This window comes from Serinus canaria, chromosome 8 (genome assembly GCF_022539315.1).
Source record: "Serinus canaria isolate serCan28SL12 chromosome 8, serCan2020, whole genome shotgun sequence".
NCBI lineage: Eukaryota > Metazoa > Chordata > Aves > Passeriformes > Fringillidae > Serinus > Serinus canaria.
Window position 1 is genome coordinate 27,402,447 of NC_066322.1, and position 24,109 is coordinate 27,426,555.

The 24,109-nt window shown below is 40.7% G+C and overlaps 1 protein-coding gene across 1 annotated transcript in view; it reads right to left on the reverse strand.

The window, feature by feature from the left end:
* Positions 1–24,109, reverse strand: part of DNM3 (dynamin 3) — a 172,855-nt gene that overhangs the window by 49,849 nt on the left and 98,897 nt on the right. Inside the window, exons 15-16 of the mRNA XM_050977156.1 lie at positions 18,499–18,608; positions 7,032–7,143 (exon numbers count right to left, since the gene is read on the reverse strand). Of these exons, the coding sequence (XP_050833113.1) occupies positions 7,032–7,143; positions 18,499–18,608 (222 nt within the window). The remainder of the gene's footprint in view (positions 1–7,031; positions 7,144–18,498; positions 18,609–24,109) is intronic.

Here is a 24,109-nt window from a genome sequence, read left to right on the forward strand (position 1 = left end):
AGAGTATTTTCATTCTCTTTTCAGGGGGACTCTGCTTTTCCTAAGAGAAAATGCCAACTGAATTACACTGATTTTATATTCAGTGACCATTTGCATGCACAGCATTACCTGCACTGTGACAACTCCACTGAGATGTGAATATGGAGTTCATAGACTTTAGTTCTACACATTCTGTGAAGGGCATCAGCAAGCACAGCAATGCAAAATAATTCAAAGGCAAGAAATTTGTAGTAACTATCTGTAAAAAGTAATTTAAAGAGATTTTGGTTTTCCAAGTCAAAGTTTCTCAGTCTGAGCTCAGCATTTAAGTATCTGGTACTTTGAATCAAGTAGAAATTATTGCCTAACTCAGGGCTTAATGATAACAAAGGAAAGGTGACTTTTTATATTAAAAAGTGGCACTTTAAGCTTTTGTGATTTTTCTGTTGGTTCTGTTTTATTTCTTAAGTGCCCAGGGATTCAGAAACAAAATTTCCCAAGGTCTCAGCATCTCTTTACTCTTTTAACCTAACAGTGTTAGAAGCCCATGGAGATGGACTCTGGAAGAATGGTTCAGGTTTTGATATTGTTTTCAAACAGCAGCATCTGGAGGGCTGTTTCAAGGGGATTTGGTTTTTAAATGGGGGTAAAGAGGATGCACAGAGTAAGCAGCAAATCCACAGTGGTGGGTTAGGACAGTCAGAAGCTCTCAGCTCCTCTGTCTCCAGCAGCTGGGCTGAAGCTACAGCTCTCTGCACAACTCTGGACAATTCTGCACTCATTCCCCATGCAAGGCTGCGGAGCTCAGTGTTAATATTAGCAAACTGCAGCTTGCCAACATGTGCTTGCTGAATGAGGTAGGTCTCCATTACCTCATTCCACACGACCCTTTTACAGATTTTATCCAACAAAGCTTCTGAAGATATATTTATCTTTAACCATGTGAGAAATCTCACTTACAGTAATGATTGTGCAACAATAAAAAGTAAAAATAAAAATGATTAGTAGCCCGCTGACGATTATAAACCCTCTTCACTTCCCTTCCTCCCCCTTTTTCTTACAGACTCATTACTCCAATGTTTATTTTTACTTTTGTAAGTCCAAGAGTGCAAAGCTAAAGGCAGAGGTATAAAAGAGGCCACAGTCTGAACGGATGGGTGAGTACAGGATCTTGACATATGAACACATGGCAGGATCCAGTGCAGGAACAGCACACTGGGCAGCACTGTAGGAGGGTTACAGCTCTGGGAGCAACCCAGGAAAGCTGTGCCAGGACAGTAAGAAAGGATTCTGCAGCTTTTTAGCATAAAGTTGCATAAGAAGCTTTAAGACACTGTCATTGTCAATCTACCATTCCTCTCCCCGCTGACCTCTTCTCAGAAACTCTCTGGTCACCTCTCAGGTTTATCCATGTCATTTTCCAACTCCACTAGGTACAGAAATCTCAAGGCTGTGGAGTTTGAGCCTCTGCAGGCAGCTGCAGCTTGGTTCTATCTGTCCAGCTGGGATCAGGTGATCTCCAGACTCCAGCAGGAATGATCTGTGTGAAGGAGAAGGGGGACACACAGATGATGAGACATGAATCCTTACAAGGAACTGGGTCAAAGAGAAAGATCAGGATGGTTTCCTGGAGATTTCTTTTGGAGTTATCTTCTGGATGGCAACCCAGGCCAGATGGAGTTTCTGAACCTACAGCAAGTGCTGTCCTTGGTTCAGAGTGAAGGAAGAGTTAAGAGCTCCCAAATCCTCACATCTCACAGGATTCTCCTCTCCCTGCTCATGGGTATCCTGCTGAAACCTGTCAGCTGCTTCTGGTGCTGACCTCCCTGGGGTCCCCACAGCTCACAGCTCTGGAGAACAGAGCAGGTCCACGCAGCTCCTGACCTCCAGACTCAGTTTGTGCCAGCACCAAGAGCTCAGTGGTGTCCCATCTCTGCCCATTTCCCTTAACAGAGCACCTACAGTCTCCTCTGAGATCAGAGCAGCATCCCCTGCAGCAGCACAGCCTTAAGCCAGCATGTCGTAAAGAAACATTATAAACACTACCTTGACATTTTAGTGTACACAGTTAACATTTACATTTCACACCACCTCCTATGTAAAGTCCCTCTCTCCATGCCATCAATTCACCAATTCTCTTAACTCCTCCCCACCCAACACTAAGAGCACCTTTTCTCAGGCAGACCAACAAAACAGAATATTCTTGGTACTTCTGAGTCCAGCCACTGTGGAGAGAGGAGTGGTCAAAAACTGGTTAAAAATACAAAAATTACAAGCAGACAAAATTCCTCAACCGTCAAAACTTTTAAAACCCACCTGGGTCTTTCCCAAATATCCCAGAAAGCTTCCAGCTCACAAAAAGATGCTACAGGCAATATTCAAAGGCTACTTTCAATGTTTGCTCTTAAGCATCTTTTGATGCTTCAGACTCATCTTCCTAAGGGTTAATATACCAAAAGAGAAAGGAGGGGAAAAAAAGTCACAAAAGCTGTATAACTCCTTTCTGAGGTATGACAAATTCTCTCTGCATCTTATTCCAAAGTGTGAGATGTGAAACTTCCATTCTCAAGCCCAGTAAAAATGGCATTAAAAAGTCCCAACCCTGGGAACTGCATGATTATTCGTTTATCAGATCAACATCAGCAAAGCTGTCTCTTTATGTGCTGCTTACTTTCAAAAAAAACCCCTACCATGCATATTTCAGTTCTCCCTCTCCACACCCCACACCCTTCTGCTGCTGTCCAGCTGGAACACATCAAGGGTCTAGAAGCCAAGTCAAATGTTGACCCCACCCTCCTCCATCCATTTTAAGGCACCTTCAAAGCCAGTACACTGATCTAGTTCAGCTTAGCCAACAACGCCAGCAAATCTGTTATTTAAGACTTTAGTGCTGGGTTTTTATAACTGCCCATTAATACAAGCTTTGATGTATGGTCAAAAAACCCAGCTGTAATGAGTTTCATCAGACTGTAGTAACCTTTCCTCAGAAGGTCTTTATTACTATACCTTCATAATCTTTGGGCCCAATACTTTTATAGAAGCATTCTTACTGAACCTCCTTAAAAACAGCTCAGCAACACTTAACACTCTTTCCCCAAAATTAAAACAAAGAGCCAGCGATACTTTTTCTTGAAGACACTTTTGCACCCACATTTTAATCACATTTCCCTGTTAAGAGCATGCAGGCAATAGCTGTGTGAACTAAAAGTCAAACTAATTTTCATTACAAAGTTCTTCAGACAGGATACAAAAGGATTTTGTAAAAGGACAAACAACTTACTTTGTTGCTCCCCTTTGTGGGATGCAGTACGGAAGAAAGAGGGGGAAAAAAGAAATGTTAGTTATATTTATTTTACATACATTCAGCTAACTTGTACCGTTCTGGAAATGGCTCAAACCAAATGAGGAACTGACTCAGGGAACATTCACTGAATCCTGCAGTCAGACAGCTTCCAGGGGAACACAGGACATTCACAAAGGACTTAAATGTTCAGCAGAGCTGTTTTCCTCACTGCACAAACATTCCAACCTGGTGCAAACCAGGAGCAGTTCCTGGGAAGTCGCTGGATACAAATACAAGAGAGAAGAAAACGAGGCCTGAAGTGATGATTGGGATGGGATGGGATGGGATGGGATGGGATGGGATGGGATGGGATGGGATGGGATGGGATGGGATGGGATGGGATGGGATGGGATGGGATGGGATGGGATGGGATGGGATGGGATGGGATGGGATGGGATGGGATGGGATGGGATGGGATGGGATGGGATGGGATGGGATGGGAGCCAGAGGGATTTTCATGTGTTGGTAACACTGAAATTTCAGTACTCAAAGCAACCAGCTCCACTGAGCCTTCCACGACAGCCATTCCCAACAACTTGCCAGCTAATGGAAAGTTTCAAGATTCAAAGCATTTTAAAAAGCAAATGTTGAATTTTTAGATTAGTAATAAAAATAAGGAGGAGATGGCATGGGGGGCACAGGGGGAGAAGGAAAGGGTGGTGCTAACAAGGTAAAGTGTGCAGAGCAAGTTACGACAAACATCTGGGCTATTATTTTGGTTTAATTGTGAGTTTTGCCATGAGCTGGCATGAACAGCGTATATTATACAGTGGGAATCCAGCCAAAATAAACACCAGCCTACACCAGTTGAGAAACACAGTCTGGAAAGGTTAGTCACAACGTTGTAGTCATTTTTTTAACAAAAAAAGGAGGGTTTTGGATACATCGGTCCAGAAAGCCAGCAGCAAAGTCAGCTGGTAAATGGATATCCCATTTCAAAGTGAATTGGCCACAGGATGATTTATATCAAACAAGCTGACTTGCATATGGGTTGGAAAAATAAAAACACTGATTCATTGCTATCTGGGTGGCTGTCAAAGCCCACAGCCTCACAAAGGCACATGGATTGGGAAGGAGGGGACTTGGAAACTGCAAAGAATTCAGAGCAATGCTGAGGGCTGATCAGAGGTAATTCATGGGACAGTGAATATGGGAACACAGTCACTGTGCATCCCCATGGACAGAGGGACAGGAAAAACAAGCAAAATGAAGTAAGGAAATGGAGGAAGGGGGTGATATATGGCCCTAAAATATTAATGAGATTTGTTTAGGCAAAAAGAAAGATTATAAATCTAGAACCTTGGACTTTAAATGAGCAGGATTAAATGAGCAGCAGAGACTCCATGTTAGTGGTAGCAAGTACTGAGCCCCATTAGCACTGTAAACAAACAACTGTATGTAGCATTACTAAAAAAAAAAAAAATCAGCAGAAAAATGAATATTCTTAGTTGAGAGATTTGCCCTTGGTGAGAATTCAGAACACAGCTCTTTAATCAGTGCCAGATTCCTACTTCTCCTTCAGTTTTCATTTCCAAGCAGCAGTTTTGCTTCTGATGCCAAAGCCCTGGCTACTCAGAGTTCCCAGCTGTGCCTCACAGGTAAAAGAGAGAGAGAGAGGAGTTTGGTCTGGGAAGGGGCTTAGGCACCTCTTTGCCTTTTCAATTCTGGCATCATGAAGCTGGGGGGAAGCACTGAAGTAAACTCAAGTTGCTGCCATTTCCTGGCAGTCACTCCTACTTGAAAACACAGTCTCTGAATCTTTGAAGGAGAATAAAAGACTGGGGGGTGTCTCTAAAACAATTTTATATTGTCAGAGGAAGGTGTGAAACTGAGGAGCATGCACAGGATTTTCATGAAACGCTGCTCATTTTTATTTAGGGTCCACTGGATCTTCTAAGGTACTTGGAGCCTTGAAGATTTTGCTTTGCAAAATTCAAAACTCTGAACAGCAGATTCACAGCCCACATTTGAACCTCCTTAGGAATAAAGTTTTGGAGGCCTAGAGTAGCACAGAGCATCTTTCCTGAACAGCTTGATAAACTAGTGGGCAAATTTCAAACTACAGGCATTTGCAACAATAATATTTACTCTTTTATAATGTAAAGATAATTCCAGCTCAAAGGAGAACTGTATTTTGACTCCCTTCTACTTCTTTCAAGGAAGTCTCTCATCTTGCATCTAAGACTCCTTTGACAGACCAACTTTAAACAAAACCAAGATTTCTTTGTAAACATATTTTGAATACCAAGTATTTTTAGGGAGAAGGGAGAGACAGGAAGAGAGAAGTTCAGAAATCCAACTAGTCTTTCTTGTTTAAGGACAAAGTACCAGATATACCAATATGATAAAACCATCACAGAACACAAGATTAAACCAGAGGCAGCAAGAGTCTTTTGTGAAATCACAATTAAAACCTAAGCAAGGAAAAAACCAAAGCAACACAGAATATTGGTCCAAGTAATTAATTAGGTAACCTCTCATAACAAATCCTTGTTATATGGCTTCTGATATTCTTAGGTAGGAACAGATCTACTGGAACAGGCAACATACTGAAAACTCACCAACACTGTTTTACTTTTTAAAGGTAAAGTCTCTGATACTTGGTAGGTGTCCTGCTAAATACATATTTGCACTATTCTCAAAAAAAAATCATCATTACCATCATCACTGTTTATTTCTATAATAGGTGGAGAATCCACTAGTATAAGAATTTCTTATTTATCTTTTTATGGCAGTCTTGAAACTGTGTATGAAGAGAAGAAGCTGAGTTTGTTTGCATGAACAGCTCCTGGAGGAAATGCAGACAGAATTGTACTGGAAGCCATGCAGGCATCACAACCAAGGGAAGAAAAAGATGGAGAAGACAGCACACAACCCTGGACTCAAGGAACCTGGCCTTGCCATGGAAAACAATCAGGAAGAAGAGCAAATTCATCAGAATCAAAGCATCATTCCTCAGAGCAGATCTTCTGCCAAAGGCATCCAGAAGTCACTGCAGAAAGGTGAGCTGTGCCTTACAGAAATTTTAAAGGCTCAAATGCCAGGTATTTCTGCTAGTCAGCCTTCTCTTTGGATACATCTCAAACCTTCACTTGAAGTAAAATACCAAGATATCCAGGTCCAAAAAATATTAAATAGTAGCTGGACATATTCTGTTTCCCAACTTTCTGTCATTTCTAGTAAATGAATAGAGGCTTTTTTATTGTAGCCTGTTCAATTTGCTCCACATGATGATTAGCTGAGTAAAATTGCCTTTGGAAAGGTTTAGCATGTGTTTCATACACAAAAAATGATGCAGTGAATAAGTAAAATAAATATACACGATTGCCTGGAATGCTTCTGTCAGTTCTGTAATCCAGAGCTTGAGGGAATAAACTCTTCAAAGCACATCTTTACCTTAGGAAACATTAATAGAAACAATGAAGCTCAGGAAACCCCAAATTGCTCAATGCTTTTACTACACAGATCCAATGAAAAACACGTTGGAAGCTTTGGTTTGTGGTTGGTTGGGTTTTTTACACTGAGGTTTGACGCACAAATTGCTCTGAAAATATTTCATGATGAATATTTTAGAATTACCACAATACAATGAAAAGGCTGCTCTTTGTTGAGATATCTGCATCAGACACTGTGTTTTCCCAGATGATACAGTTGGGTTTTTTTGACTCAAACAGAGCAGCTACTGGCAAACCAGTGAGCTTTAACTTACTGAGGATTTATCAGGATAGACACCGGCTCGTAGCAGAGATGCCTTCCAGCTATCCACCTCCTCTTGGGAGTCACAGGCTAGCTCAAGGAAACGGTAATCCTTGTAAACATTCCTAGAACAAAGAGCACCACATTGTAAAACTAACATTTTACTGCTCTCTATCATGCACACAGCATTTAAAATTAAAAATCATTTGGGATCAGAAATTACTTGGTAATTGTCGTGCACAACAGACTTTATAGGACAGGTGCTTGTTTAATAATTACATGGAGTACTTAAAAACATCTCTGAATGCTACAGCACAGCTCTGGAAATAATAATCAGCTAAAAGCACCATGAAACTACTTAAAATCAATTTTCCTGCTTTTGCTAAAACAGAGCACTTTTAGGGGAATAAAAGGGTGTTGTGATGAAGAGGACAAACATGTAAGTCATACCAACATAACAGCACAGCTTGTGACAGATTGCTGCTGTAACTAATAAATACCAAAATCATCACTGATGCAACTTCTTCCCATGTGAAGTCCTTTCAGTCCAGTTTATACCCTTTCCAGGTTTTAGACATCATCAGTAAAAGAGAAAAAAATCAGCAATGATAATTGAGATTTTTTTTTTGACAAACAAAACAAATCTCAGATGTCTCTCATCATAGTAAGAAAACTGGGACATGTTTAAATAAAACCTCTTACAGGTAGTTCACATATTGAGATAAATACAGGGAATCACTTAATGGAAGAAAAGAGAAAGGAGGGAAAATACATCTGTAGGAAGGTGGTACTTGTAAATTCTTCAATTCACAGAACAGATTTTCCCCTCACGGTTTAGCCATTAGTTTCTCAATTCCAATTCTATACACAGAGCAGATCACTGTAAATTTGTCAGCCAACACTCTTTTTAGGAAAGGCCACGAGCTTAGCTGAAAAGGGTTCAGAAAGCACATTTTGCTAGATCTTAACAGTTGCACAAGGATCAATCTTCCACCCCAACCAGACTGTTTTCTTCCCTCAGCAAGCTGTGGAGGAGAAGGGCTGACAGAGATGGCTTCACTCTCAATGACAAGGGGCCCTTTGCTTTCAGGTCATTTCTCCCACATATTCTGAGAGGGAAAAACCCTGAATTCAGTGTAGAACAAGGAAATACTGTCACTGCCTAGACAAATTTCTTTAGCATTCAGGGACTGGTGAGATTTCACTGCCACACTGCTGGAACACAACTGACTTGATGTCATTCCCACTCACAGAAGTGATTCTCTCTTAACCATCAATGTCACCAGGCACCTCACAGCCTTGCTTTTTAGGGGCAGTCTCAGGAAACAGGTCAAAAAAAGATACAAAAAAGTGTAATTGAACCTCAGCATGAAGCAGCCATGACACCAAATCATTAAATTATCACCTATGAAACCACAGCACAGCAACCAGAGCACACCCACTCTGAAGAGAGCAAAATCAGGTATTTTTTAGCAGGCTCGTGGGTTGAATTCAAAACTGCAAAGAATAAAGGACATACTCAGAATTATTTCCTTACATTGGTGATTCAGTTCTCACCAAATTCAAAGGCTAAATCTGAGCACCAGGCTTGCACTACTCCCTTCCAAAACCCAGGCTGGAGGTGCCACCAGGGCATTTTCCTTCCCACAGCCCCAAAGGTCACAAAGAGGCACTAATGGGCCTGATCCTACAGTTTAACCAAAGCCACTGACAGGATAAATAACTGAAAGCTCTGTGGATTCTTTTATTGATTGAGAAATTTAAAATTAATCCTTTTTCTTCCCTGACTCCAAAAATACTAATCCTGTCTTAAAGCAAATAATAGCCTGGATGACCTTATCAGATGCTGTTACCTTAAACTGTGCAAACACCTGAATTCTATTCAATTTGCAATATTGTGGATCTCTAACTCAGCATTTACTGAAAAAAAAAAAAAAAGTCAATAAAAAAAAAAAAAAAAAAAAGAAAAAAAAAAGAGGGGAAAAAAAAGAAGCATAATGAAATTGCCATAGAAAAAAATGCTTTAATTTATTGTTAGGAGAAACTTTTACTGAGATAAGCTTTTCTGGCTAAGATAATGAAGCAGCTATAACTTTGAAGAACTAGTAAGCTGAAATGGTAAAAGGGTACTCTCAGCAAAGATGACTAAAAATAACAATCGAGCAAATAAAGGCTGTAAAACACAGTGATAGGGAAGTTCCAAAAACACTTATCTGCAAGAGCAAAACAACATGACACCAGCTTGTGAAAACATTTTTTCAGGCCTGTCATGTTATATATTACACTTTCTGGCATTTTGTGGCTTGCTCCAAGCAGCGTGGCTGTGCGAGCAGGATTTCAGCTAGGCACTCTGAACATGTGGGAGCTGACACTCCTGCATTCCGTCTCTGTGTCAGGACTTCTCCTGGGGCTGGGGACACCTCATGGCCAGCAGCTGATGTCCCCACGTCTCCCAGGCCTTTTTTTCTCCCTGTAGGATCTGAGAGCTCTTTTTTGTGCAGCTCATTCTATTGCACTGCCACTGCCAAAGACACAGCACGAGTGAGGGACTGAAGGATGCACACCCTGAGTGCTCCCAGCAATGTCCCAGCAGGGCAGGTAAGGGGATGCTTGTCTCCCAGCTGGATTCCTTGCTGCTAGACTGCCCCTGCCTGTCTTTCTCCCAGAAAGGCTGACAAGCATAGGAACTTTTCAAATGGAAAAAAAAGCCCAAGTAACTTCTTTCAGTAACTTCTGAAAAGAGTGTGTCCTTTTCCTGTTACCAGTGGAATCTTACAAAAACACATTAACATGTTTTACTCATTAGGAATGCACTCATGGAAAGCTGTAAAAACGTTCTTGAAAACAATTCAGATTTTCTGTTTTCTTCTCTCTTCCACTTCTTAAAATTGCTGAAGACATCAGCACAGCACCAGTTACTACTCAAGCCTCACCTACGTTCTCCATATGGAATACTGTGAAGTCATGTTCTCACCCTCACCTCTAGAGCAGCTACACGGGATGTTGGACATCAAAGACTGTGACAGAATAGAGGATGCCAGGAAGGATGAACTCTCAAGAATACCAATCCTGATGATATTCAGGCATCAGTAAATCTAAGGGACTGCAGAAACAAGATAGATACAGAAAATGGGAACATGCCTAGAAGTACCATCTGCAAGTAGTATTTCCCTTGAACATTTAACATTTCCTAAATGTGAACACATAATTGAGGAAACTGCAAAGATGTGTGCATCTACCACATCTGCCTACTCCACTTCCTCCTGGAGTCTCATCACTGTAATTTAAATATCATGCATAATACATGAAAATATAACTATAGTGGCATATCTGGAAATCAACATAATACTGATAACACTGTCTTTTTTTTCCCAGAGTGAAAAATACAAAAGGCTAGCATTTGTTATCTGCAGATTTTATTGTACTCTAGATAAATAAACCTCAACTTGGAACTGCATTTCCATTAAAAATACAACCTAATTGCTCATGAGGATGAACAGACAATGGACTAAAAGCATCATTTCCAGTTCTGGAAGGTTCCACACACAGGACATGCCTTCTCTAGGCCAGGCTCATCACCTCAATGTCCAGCAGCCACCCAGCTGTGACTTTGCTTATCCTACAACATCTTCACTTTTTTTTTACCTTGATTTCTTGATTCCTTTCCCTGTATATTTCAGGGCCTAATACAGAAATGTCCACAGGTGTTTCTTGAACTCCTCCCATCAGGAGAGAATCCTAACAGGACTAGATTAAGGTATATGAAAGTACCCAAGAGGAAAGTGAGAAATGCCAGATAAGTTTAAAGACTGACCCAGCTGTGAGTTACTGAGCCTTCCCTCCCACCCACCTGAAGCCTGGGCTGTCAGCACTGCCCAGGGAAGGCTTGCCTGCCTAGAAACCAAATCTCTGCAGTTCAGGGGCAGGAGTAAATAACACACCTGAAAATCACCCACAAAGAACAGCCCTTGCAACGCCAGGGGTTCCCTCCGAGGTGGCTGCACATCAGAACGTGCTGAGCACATCCCCTGCTGCACATCAAGAGGGACTGTTCCTCTTGCAATTTCTTAATACTAAGAGAAGGTTAAATATTGATCTCCAGCAAGCCTAGAAAATTTTGAAGGGCAACCACTGCAGGCACATTACAAACCCAGGTAACATGTGTGAATATATGTTAATCATACTCACATATAACCATGTGCATGGAGAGATTTTAGGCTGAGTTGGATCTAGATTTCACTAGCCAAAGTTGTAGTGGATATGCATAAAATTTCTTTTCATAGAGAGAATATACAAACCAAAATTAATTAAAAATGCATTTATTCTTGCCAGTGTGGGAGGAGACAGAACAACCATTACACAGTAAGAAAAGTAGTGACATTTTTTAGAACTGGACCTGTAAAAACTACTTTAACCCTCCAAAGAACACAAACCCCTATTTAGCTTTAGCAGTCACACTGACACAAGGGAAGCTACACACAGACTGAAAGATAAAGGAATATCTTCTTTTACAGATATTTCAAAGTGATTTTTTGTAAACATTTCATCTCTGTTAGGATGGAAGCAGAATTGAACATTGGAAATCGAGAACTATATGCAAATTGGTCCCATTTTATTCCATGAAAACCACAAAAGATTCAATTCTTAGGTATTTCTTACTTGATTGAAATTGAAAACATACAGAATATGGGTTTAATGATAATAACAGTAGTCACCTAAAATGAAAAGGGGAGAAAAAACAGAATCCAGACACTCCAGCTACTGGGAAAGGTAATCTTGGATGAAACTGTACATTTTCTATCTATTCAACCTGCAACTCCACTGTGCACACTCTGCTTATTCAAACTTAGTCTCAGTCTGTGATTTTGGACACCTGTAATTGCACAATGGCTGGTTTGAGCATATGGACCTTTTTTTTTTTTTAATAAGAAAGCTCTACCAGAAGCTCTGCAAATCATATATTTTGAAGAAACAAAAATGGCCATCTGCTCTGAGTTAACAGCAATGACTAACATTTTCTATCAAGGCATACCATTTCAGATCACTCCAGTGTGAATGCTAATTAAAATTAATTACACATGACTCTGAAGATTCTTTTTTTTTCTTAATATCCAGAAAAGCCAAGGAGACAATCTCTGAGACAATGTCATGAAATAATTACACTTAAGGATTTTGCCATCTGTGTCATGTGAGTGCTCTCCCAAAAGCATATGAATCTTTTCAAGTACACACCCAAAACACACAGAAACCCCCCCAACTTCCAGGTGCAAATGAACAGAAGATGTGCTGCTCAGTACATAGGCCAGCCTTGGCAATGAAGTATCTCGAGTCCTATATGTAACCCAGAACAGAAATGCAGCCAAAACTAACACCACACAGGCCAAAATCCACAGTAATAACAGTGACTGCCACTAAAATATTCCAGCAGTCCCTGGAGGAGAAGGTTTCATGCCTTTGGTGGTGAGGGATGGAAGCCTGGCCTGGAATCTGCCTTGGGGCCACACAGACACAAAAGCTGCCCCCAGCTGTCAATACCTGGACCATACTCTCTCTTATTTGTCCTGTAAAAAAATATTTGTCAATAATGATAAAACAGAATATATTCCAGAAAAAAAAAAAAAAACAAACCCAAAACCAACAACCTTTTTATTTTTTTTTTTTTAATAAGGGAAAGCTGCTGGCAATAAAGGTTAGTTATTCCTTGAGTTTGTATATTTTTCCTGTTCTTAAATATTGTACTCTCCAGCATTTTAGGGGTTTGTTTAGAAATGTTAGCAGCTTTTTTTTTCTGGATTAAATTTGTAGGGCTTTTTAATTAAACAGATTCTTTCTCTTCCATTTTGAACAGAGAGGGCTCTGAATAGCTTACAATCCAGCTCTTCCTGGGGCTTAGCTTTCTGAGTAATTCAAAAACAGTAACTAAACATACATCTCATTTTAGGCTTTCTCCTTTAGCCTGGCTTCTATCCAACACCTCCTCTGACCCGGTCTCCTTTCACTAGTTCCCTTTATTTTGGCTCTTGCCCAATTTCCCTTATATATGGATAGCAGTTAACCAGTTGCTGTCCATGGCCAGAAATTCAGTACTTACAGCTCTAGTACATTTGGAGTCCCAGAAACAACTTGTGCTCCATCCTCTTCTAGAGCAACCCACAGCCAACAACACCTCTCCAAAACATGCAGTGATGCCTCTCACTGAGCAGACACAGTGTCATTTCCTGGGTCCTACCAGACCACAGCTCCCTGTGCAACATGATTCCTGACAGACAGAGTGTACTCAGGAGTCAGGAGCTACAATTCCTCATCTGGCAGTTCTATTTTCAGTCCTATTGTGTGCCCTCAAAATGGCCTTTTACTTGCTCTTCTCTGGCCATTCATCTGTCTATCAGATTAAAGAGCTGTTTTTACAGACAGGCAGCTCTGGAGCAGGGATGACAGATTCTGTCCCACTGCTTCATGATTCCTAAAGGGCATTTGGCTCTCAGGAACCCAGTCTTGTGAAGCAAAAGGAACAGTTCTGTGCTTTGCACTGTCCCTCACACCCCTCTATCACACAGAACCACAGAGGTGAGGAAAGCAACACCATTACTCAGCTTCATCTGGGTCCTGGTGATGCCTCAGGTTTGAGCTTTTCTATTTTTCAGGTTCTGTGCTGCTTTAGTGTGTGGATCTGAGCTTCATATGAGGGGATGGTGAGCTCTGTGCACAGAGCAGGGAGACAAAACAATTCCTGCTCCAACTGGGCACCAAGGACAAATGATCCAAATCTCAGCCCAAGAGCACAAACCCCGTGGGCTGGAGAGAGAAAAACAAGCAGGGTGGAACTGCATGGGCTGGAGCTGGAATGGGACAATTAACTCCAACATGCAAATGGAGCAGAACTGATAAAAGTGAGAGACCCCATGACCTGCTGTCCATTTTGGGACCATTTTGGTCCATCTTGGGTGCAGCCCTGGCTGGGCTCTTGTGCTGCCCAAGGTGGATCCATTGAGGAGATCCTTTTAATAAATCCCTGCTTTATTCTTTAGCTCTGTCCAGTCTCTGTTTTAGTTCAGCCTGCACAAGGCATCACTGGTTGGGCAAGAAAGGAAAAGACACGAGAACTGGGGGCCTCTTCCTCTGCAAGCAAGGCAGAATTTCACACATTGGCTCTGCTCCTCTGGCTCCAAGGAAAGGAGTGAGTCTGAAGGGGAGCAGAGGAAGGCTGCTGATCTGCCAGGTAACCCTTCCTCACTCTGTGGTTGCTACTCCGGTACACTACTGGTAAAGAAGGCTTGAAAAAAAGTCAGTAACTTAACAAACACTTCAGCCTGCTCCCATTTATAACCCCCAAAATCTGGACCTAGTAGAATCCCTACTCCTATAAAAGAGAATTCATCTCTCCAGAGTTGAATTGGAGAAGAGGTGGAAAGAAGCTTTTTCTCTGCTTCTAGCATATGAAGACAGGTTTTCAAACTCAGCATAATTTCTTCAACTAAAAGGGAAGTAGTATATAAATCGAGGTGTAATACAGTAGTACAACAATTTATTGACCAGTAAATCAGGAAAAAAGTGTAATTAGGCTACTGTAAAGGCAAGAGATTACTTTAGAACAACAGACTATCTGTCAAAATAGTACCATGTGGATCAAAAGGACAAGATCAACAACTGCTTGCCCTTCTCAGGGGAGATGGAGAGGTAGGACTTGCACACATCCTTAAGGGAGACATATTTAAGACTCCAGTTCTTGTCCCAGCCTACAGTCCATGGATAACAGAAAAAGCACCAAGAAGTGAATAATTTTACAACACATGGAGAATAAATCAAGTATTTGGAATTAAATCCTGTAAGGACAGTAAACTTTCTGGGATGGTCAGAATTTGTTTTCTTTGTTCTTGAGCTCTGAACAAGAGTCTTACCCACTCAGCAATGAGAACATGACAGGTTAATCTACTGAATGTGAGTTGGGATGCTGACAAAATCGTCTCCTCTCCATTCTCAGCTCTGCCTAGAAAGTCAGTGGCTACACAACTTCACAGTGAGCTCTACAGCAGTACTGCAAACATTCTTTTTTTTTCCTATAGCATAATTATTTTAAAATACTCAATATATTTGATCTCTTTTTCCAGTCTAAAAAAAGCCAGACTTGCCACGAGTTTCCTGTGGAGAAGATGGTTAACACAGAATAGCACTCACTTGACAGCTTTAGGTTAGACACACACTGCTTGAACCCACAGCTCAACTTCACTTACTAAAGGCAGGCTCGTGCAGCCAAAATGATCCAGGAATCACAGGGCACTCACTCAAATTTACTCTGGTTTAATATCTACTATTTCTAAGGTAAGTAAACTACAGGAGTCCATTGCAAAGGCCTTCCATAGTGTCTATAAATTAAGTAGACGGCCCATTCAAAAACTTTAAATGTATGACTTACTTTGCAGAAAAACAAACCTAACCTCCCAGTTAAGTAATACTGTAACTATTTCAGGCAATGTTTTCCTTTTCCCACCCTCACCTTTTTTTTTCTGTTGTTTTTTTAAAGATTTAATTAGAAAGTAACACGAAAATAATTTAATTATTTCACAACACAGCCTTTTCATAAACACACAATTATGTTCATTTCATGAGAATTTATCTTCACTGTGAAATCAATCGTCACAGTCTCCATTTACTCTACATTACCAAGTCACATTTGATTCCTGTCAGAGAACTGTTGACTTCTGCAGTAAATCAAAATGACAGATACTGTTAGTTTTCTTCTCCATCTACCCCCAGTCTCAGCTAACTCAAGATGGTTTTTCCTTCTATGCAGTGAAATGAGTATTTTCCTGGTAACTATATTTCAGAGCTGGAAAGGTTTTCATAAATGGAAAAAATGCAGTGCATAATCCAGGAAACTATTGAAATGTACAGTATCAGAAACATATGGCTGGAGCAAATACCTTTGCAGTGAGGGTCTGGGAATGAAAAAGAGAACAAGCTTATTAAAATTCTTCTCCTGAAGGATTTTTGCTTTAAAATTAAAATAATTTAATTGCACATTAAGAAAGATTTCATAGTCAAGGAAAAACATGCTGCAGATTATGGGGGGAGGGAAAAAGAGATACAGAATAATCTCCGTGCTATCATGGAAGCTGGAACAGATGATTTTGCCTTTGTTCTTTAATGATCTACATCTTAAATAGCAAAATGGTTCCATAACCAGAACCTTCAGTGGGCAGACTTCGAAAGCTGATTTCTTTCTCAGTTGCTAAGGTTTCTTTAATTAAAAAAAGCAACCACTCCACCACCCCCCAAAAAAAAAAAAAAAAAAAAAAAAAAAAAAAAAAGACCAGCCAGAAACTAAGTTAATTTTTAAATGATCTTTGAAAAGCAAGACATACTCACACACACAGAGATCAGAAACCAAGATTCAACAGACTACCACAAAGTAAAACAACAATAAGAATTCTTATTTCAATGTATTTTTATCAACTCTCTCTTTCAGTTTCCATAAGAATATGGGATAGGGGACAGTCCCCAGCCAGATCACTCTACTCGAGAACCAATATTCCTGTTTTTGCTGACACATCTATGAATTCAGGATTCAGTGAAAAGTGATACTAATCTTGTTATGATCAATTTGTGCCAGGAGGCAGATTTTTAGAAATATCAAAAATCAGCTGTTTTACAGTAACAGAGAAACTGCTGTTTTAATTAGAATTCAATAAATATTTCTTCAAATACAATTTTGCCTCCCTTAAAGCTGCAAGACTGACTCCATGATCTGCCTCTCCGAATGCAAAGGTATTTTGTGCTCTTACTGCTGTGCTGTCATGTCTTAACATGCCCATGTGGATGTAAGGATGTTTTTAGAGCAGCTTGCAGAGGCTGTAGGGCCTACTCAGAGCCCAAAGAGGTCGGGCTATTACAGACATGGCAAACATTTTAGACATCTGATTTTGAAATCCTTGATGTGGACATTTTCCAAGGGAAAATGTGAATGTACAGCTATATACCACCTAAATAAATCCCAAACTTGTCAATGGAAATGCTTCTCTTGGATTTTCACAGCAGTTCAATGATTAATATTTATGATGATGATAATACTCAAAGCCATTAGTTGAACCAAAGGAGAAACAATGAGTTAAATTAACAAATTTCTCATGGAAGTAACCTAATATGTCCAGCTGCTATCAAGCCACCAGGACAAAGTTATCTTTCTTGATGGATCCACACATATCTACAGCCAGAACCATCAGAATCACATTAATTTCTAGCATCCAAAGACCATTTCTGTTTTTAAGAACATGAAAAGCTTTTCAAAGCTTTTTTCTGTGCCCCAGAAACACAAGTGCTCAAGCATTTGAAATGTTACTCCCAGCCAGTATGTGTGTGACATGCTTTCAAAGGGCTTCTCCTGGCAGACCTTGCAGGCTGGCTGAGGTGGCAGCAGACACAGGCAGAGCCTTCCTGGGCTGGTTCAGACTGAGCCTGACATTGTGGCCTCACATTCCTGGGGTCAGCAGAAACCTGACAGCCCAGAAATCCCGTGCTTTGCTTTTGCCTTGCAGGAGGGAGGGGCACTCCTTGCTTCCGAAATTCTGGCCACTATGTCTGGCCAGACTGGGAGCAAAGACAGCTGCCTCTGCAGAGAGCCACATCCAGCCCTCATCATCTTGAATATCTGAAGGTAATGCCAAGCTTTAGTGATGTGAGGGAGAATCAGTTGTGAAGGAATTTAGCAGAAGAGGGAAACAAGGACATCTATGCATGCTACATTTGCCTGGAAAAAAGCTTACAGAAATTGCCCCCTATTGCTAAAATGCAATTCCCCTGAGACAACTACAAATGCAACTCTCCTCCTCAGTTAAAAAAAATAAAAATGACTCATCACTTTTATGTCTTTTGTAACATTTAAGGAAACTGAGCTGGCTGTGCATCAGGAGTAGCTTCCATAGAGCACCCACACTACTTTAAACAGAGAAGAGTCTGAGAGGAAAAGTCTGGGGCAAAAACTAAAAGGCAAGGATTTTATTAATTAAAGAAGTAGAGGAATCTATTTTTTCTCCATTCAGCAGTGTTTAAACCCAAACAAACAATCAAATGAGTCCCAAGATTAGTGACAGGCAAGATTTTCCACTGGAGAAAGTGAAAAGGAATGACACTTTTGTGATTTACACCAGTTGAATCTGGTCACAAGGTACAGAAGTCATGAATGTTTTGGTAAGCCTAGGTGACTGCCAAATAAAACAAAAATAGGATCAGGAGATGATTATTCAGCCATGAGGAAGGACTGGCTGACTCATCATGGAGCTGTTTCACCCCACGAGTGGCTCGGAGGACACCAATCTCTCATCCCATGGTTATGCAACAGCAAAGCAGAATATCAAATAAATCAAGAATATCAAGACCTTGTGGACTCAACATGGTGGAAACAGCAGAAGTGCACTCACAGTTATTAAAATGCTCAGCTAGATACTATCTGATAGAAGTATCTGCAGAATAGCACATTTTCTTACCTCTGCTCTGTGTTAAACAATGCAAAGATGTGTTTGCTGGACATGAAGCTCTTTTCCACATCTCGCACTTTCAAGTTGTCCAAAGGCAGCATGTACTTCTTCTCTTTTTCCTAGAAAAAAAAAAGATTAAAACAACACTGTGTGAGAAGAAGCCTGATGTCAGCAAGATCTGTTGAGCTGGTAATGACCTTGGAACATTTGTTATCATAAGGAAATACCCAAATTTAAATGTCTGCTTATCTTTCATAGACCTACCTGCAAGAGAAATGAAACCTTAGTTTTAGTTCTGTTTTTCACCAACCCTTTTAAAACATTTCCTAATAAAAAAAGTTCACCTCAAACACATAAACATCTACATTTGTTATTTTTCATTCCTCTGAATTCTAAAAAGGCAAAGGTCAGACTTCACTAAAATAAAAGTGTCTGATCAAAAAAAACCTATGTCTGCACAGCAAGAGAAGTAACTAGTGACATAAGCTCATCTCTACTTTTTGCTATAATTAATTATTTAAGCATGGCATTCAGTAAACCCACACATAAACTTTCATTCTGCCAGTGAAAAATACAAAATCCATACAAATCAATCAAAATAATACCATGTACAAACAAAATCAGAATCTAATCTAACCAGCTTATTTTCTGCAAGAGTTATTCACTCTTGCTGTAGCCAACTCCTTTGCAATTTCACCACAACCCTCACTTACAGCACAATCACTGCAATTTCACCTTTTCCAGGTTACTTCCTTCACTTCCAATTAAGAACTAGCAATACTCCCAAGGTAATTTATTATGTCAGAACAAAAAAAATCCTGAGACTATTAGCTGTTTCCATTGTGGTAAACTTCTTTAAGTGATGGATAAACTGAAGCTGACCTCTCCAGTTTGTTTTGCAAACACACCTGATGTTCAACAGAAGGATCCAAAGACAAGAGGACATCCTCAAAGCTCTCCTTCTGGGTTTGCCCACCTCAGCAGCACTGCTCACAGGGTTATTAACACAGCACAATTTAACAGCTCCTAAAAGCCATCAAGGTACTCTTAAGGCTGGTGCCACTATGGCAGCAAAGGAGTGCAGAGAGGCTTTATGCCCTGGAATTCTTCTAGTGGATATAAATGGGGTTTTCATGACTTTGGCTACCCAATGACCCTACAGAACTTCAATAAATCACCAAAGCTGGAGAGCTCAGATTCCTTCACAGTCCTTTATCAGCCAGCTTGAAGCAAGGCTGACTGGTCTCTGCCCAGCCACCACCAGAGCCAGCTCTGAAGTCCAGCAGCACTGCCCTTCCTGAAGTATTCTGGGCTGGGACATCACTCATGGGGGTTGGCTCAGGAAGAAACATGCATGGGACAACAGTTTATTGTATGCCAGGAAACAGGACAAAGGGACAAACCAGTCTAGGACTCAGTCTTCTCTGTGGGTGTTTCCCAGAATACACCAAGCAGCTCTCAGTGCACAGAACTGGAAGATGTCCTGGCTGGGCTGAATGTGTGTTCTGTGAGGGCAGATGAAATTCATCTTGGCTGAGCTTCAGCAGATTGCAAAACTCAGCTGGATGAGAAGGGCCCTAAGAGTGAAACTATAAAAATACCATGACATGGCCAACAGAGGCTCACTTTCCTAGACAGCCTCCTAGCAGGCCTCAGGAGAGGAAAAAGCAGATTTCAAAAGCCCTTCTGGAAAAGCACAGTTTCTCTTGTTGTTGAATACAAAGGTTATCAAATTCTGTGTATTATATAAAAAGCATCTGATGGATTTTGAAACTGCCCCTATCTTAACGACCCTAGAAATTGTCCTTCACAAAAGAAGATGCACAGGTATATTCTTCACTCCCTCACCTAACATCTGCTCCCATGAAGGAGTCTAGTTCAGTGCCACTGTTTATCACAGCTCAGATCTAAATTCTGCTTCCAGGGAATCTGTATGGTCTAAAGCCTTGGGGCTCTCCCAGCAGGGACTGTATACTACCACCCACTCAGTGAGAATTACCACTGAGACAAATAAAACTAAGCCATGTAAATTCATAATTTATCATTTAAAAAAATAATGGTAAACAACACTAAATGAAGATCTTATAAATATGTTGATATGCAAATTAGAAGTACCTATCCTCTAATACTGATTTGTATTGATATGATCTCTTTTGCTATTATAAATTTATGTCCTAACTAGTATAGTAAATAAAAGTATTAGCATTTAGTATTGCCATGTATTAGCTCTGATGCCATGACAAACGGACACACACTTGAAAAATATTGTAACATATATTAAACCTTGTACCAAAAGCAAATATTGTCTTTTTCAGCTGAAAGCTGGACTGCAAGGCAATGTAAGATATTTTGTATTCTATTTCAAAAACTTAAGGCAGGTTATATATAAAAAAATCTTTTGGACAGAAATATTCCATTTGGGCAGATATATTCCATCATAGCTAAGGAAAAAACTCCAAGATAACCTTAATTTTTTCTTTAAAACTTATCTTTCAGTATTACAGAATAGACTTATCATGATTTACTATTCAATTACCGAAAATTTAAGAAGTTTCTGATGAGGTGTTTCTTCTGACAGACACTATTTACTGACAAACCAAGAAACCACAGATGAATAAAAATAGAAACTGATGAAAAAACTATACCAAGAATCTGATTGTCTAAACAAAAACTCCACAAGAGGGAAAGTTATATAAATGTTGATGCCAAACTGTGAGAAAGTGTTTCTTGTGCACCACCAGGAAAAAGGAAATGCCTACTGCAGGCTAAGAAGTGGTTGGTATTTATTTACATGGCCTCCTACCCACATGCTGAGACAGGGCAGTTTCCAAGAAAGGGAAATCACAGGGTGCCTGTGCTTGAGGCAAACAGTCACACAGGAGAGATCAGAGCTAAATACTGCTTAATTCCAGGAGAAAGGTATTACTGTGACATTAAAGTGTGTCAGCATAACTCACTGCAATTTTATTTTCCCTCCAAAGTGGGAGAGAATATACAGAAATAGAGAACAAGCTAATTCAACAGCAGATGAGCCCAACATTTCAGCCTAAGCTCAATTAATATTATGTTATGGTAGGGCTAAAAAAGCTGCACCCAGGACTGTTTGTGCATGTTTCCCAACCTGAGAAGCTGACAGCATAAGAAACAGGGAATGCATGAAGCCTGGGAGGAATGGGGCTAGGCACACTTCGACGAGTGACTACATGCACATAACTGTGGGTCCAGTTTGTCCCCCTCAGCATTTGTTCTTTTTATTTATAGATTTTTATTTTTATAAAGGGGCAGAGAACCTCAGCATGACACGAGGGGAAAAACCAGCACATGCTGATCTCACGTAGAGACTTGGCCTCTCTTTTTCCAGAGTAGAGGAGAAGAAGGAAAAAGTGGGAGGTAGAATGGCCCATTCCTGTCCCTGTGACATGAAAAAAATTCCCCATTCTCCACCTTAGAAAAACAAACGAACCTGCTGGCCTGGGGAGGCCTTCCCACCCTGGAGACGATGTTTCACCACTCGTGGGCATAAGTAGCACTCACATCCTTAATGGACCAGTTCTGCTCTCTGACAGGCAAGGGAGCTGCCAGGAACTGACAGCATGATGTAAATATGCCATATTACAACTGCCCCTTCCTTCTGCACTGTTTAAATGTACTAAAAATAAATACTGCTCAAGTCCAAAATGGCACAAGGGATACAAAAAATACAACAGCAGCTCCCCTTCCCCCAGCAGGGTCTCAGCCAGCACTTCCAGGCTAATGAACTCCACTGCATTTTCAGCCAGGGGCAGGAACTGCTTCAGAAAGCCTTCTGTGCTTTTGGAGCTTTCAGGATCAGTGAAAACAGCAAAAGAAACTTTGGACACAATGTCAGCAAAACGGATGATAAGAAGAACAGAACTCCTTCCTTCAAAGATAGAGATCTTTAAATGATTTCAGCTTCTTCCAGTTATCAAAGGTGGTTCTTCTGTCACTTCAGGCTGGCTAAGGTGCAGCAGCACAGGCTCTTTTCCACAAAAGAACAGAATTCAAGTTTATGCAGCACACACCAAGAACACAATGCTCAGGTTCTGAAATGCAGGATTGAGCCAAGCATTGGCCCAACTGCACTTTCAGCTGCATCAAGAGAATTGAGCTGGTTTGCTCACCACTTACCAATGCCTTATAGAACACCAGCTTTGACATGGAAGGTCATGACACCAACCAAAACCTGTCTTTGTGGGGACCCCAAGTTCAAAGAAATCAAGCTCCCAGCTGGAAGCACAGGCCACACTGGAAAGGATAGAACAAAGGCTGGTTTACAGCAGGATTCATTTTCTGCATCAGCTGAGAGCACAGAGAGATCTCAGGAGTACTTACTGTGCACTGAGAACAAATGTAGATATCCACAAAATTCCTCTGCCATTAGTGTGAAGCATTAACAGGCATTAGGCATCGATTAGGCAAAAGAGTGAACTGCTTTAAAATCATAAACTGAGGAAGAACACCTTTGAAATAAAGCTGGGGAACAGCAGATTAAAAACTTAGCATTTCTGCCTCTGGACTGGGTTTCCAGTCCACTGTACTGCTCTCTGGATTTGTTTCTGCATTTGTACCCAGGGATAATACTTACCTGACTCAGGCATGGTGCTCAACCTTGTTTCTGCCAGAGCCAGGGATGGCAGGGCATCATTAAATATCCTGCAATCAGGGCTCTAAAATGTGTAGGTGAAACACCCAAGCCAAGCAATTACTTGGCAAAGCAGTTAAGCAGCAGAGCAGAAAACTGTCCCAAAGCAAAGCTATTGTACAGTACTGTACTATATTATATGGCCAGAGCAGTGTCCACATGCTACAGAGACACAAGAAGCAGTGGCTTGTGAACCTGCTGAGCCAGAGTGATCCTCATTGAAGAAAGGAGAAGAGAAATAATAGCAGTGTAAGGAACTGCTGGTGGTCTGTGCCTGTTTAGTCCCAAAAAGGAAAGGCTCAGCCTTGTTTACACCTCGGAGCTCTGGCTGCCAGTGCCAACAGCCTACACTGTGGCATTTGATGAAAGTGAAAACTATTGAGATGCCTCATAGAAACCTTTATAGTATTTAAATCAATGTCCAAGAGTTCACCATACTCTGATTTTAAATGTACCCAAGAGAATTTTCCTGTGTTTCTGTTTCAGTTTATATTTCTCTCTCAGTTGACAAAGCCACACAACATCTTCACAATGGTCTCTGCTTCACCACACTTGGCTTTAAAGCATACTTTGAAAAATGAAGCATGAGATTCTCAGACACTACTACAACATTCTGAAGAAAAATGAAGCAAGTTATTTTATTACAGACTACTTAGCAGTGTGGGATTCAGGCCTGAGCATGCTCTTGGGTACAGATGTAGAAAACATAATTCTAACACGTCTATAAAATGAAGAAGGAGCTGCTTTACCAGAAAAACAACGCATACCTAAATATTCTAACATTTTTATGAAAAGCACTGCAAAAGAATACTTAATAAGTTGCAGATGAGAACATGTTTCTTCCATCTATGCACCTCTCCCCTCCAGTCTTCCAGAGTCAACTCCAAATTGAAAATCTCAAGACAAAAATGTGACAATGGCCCAGGCTGATAAGCTGGGCTGTTATAAGAACAGAGC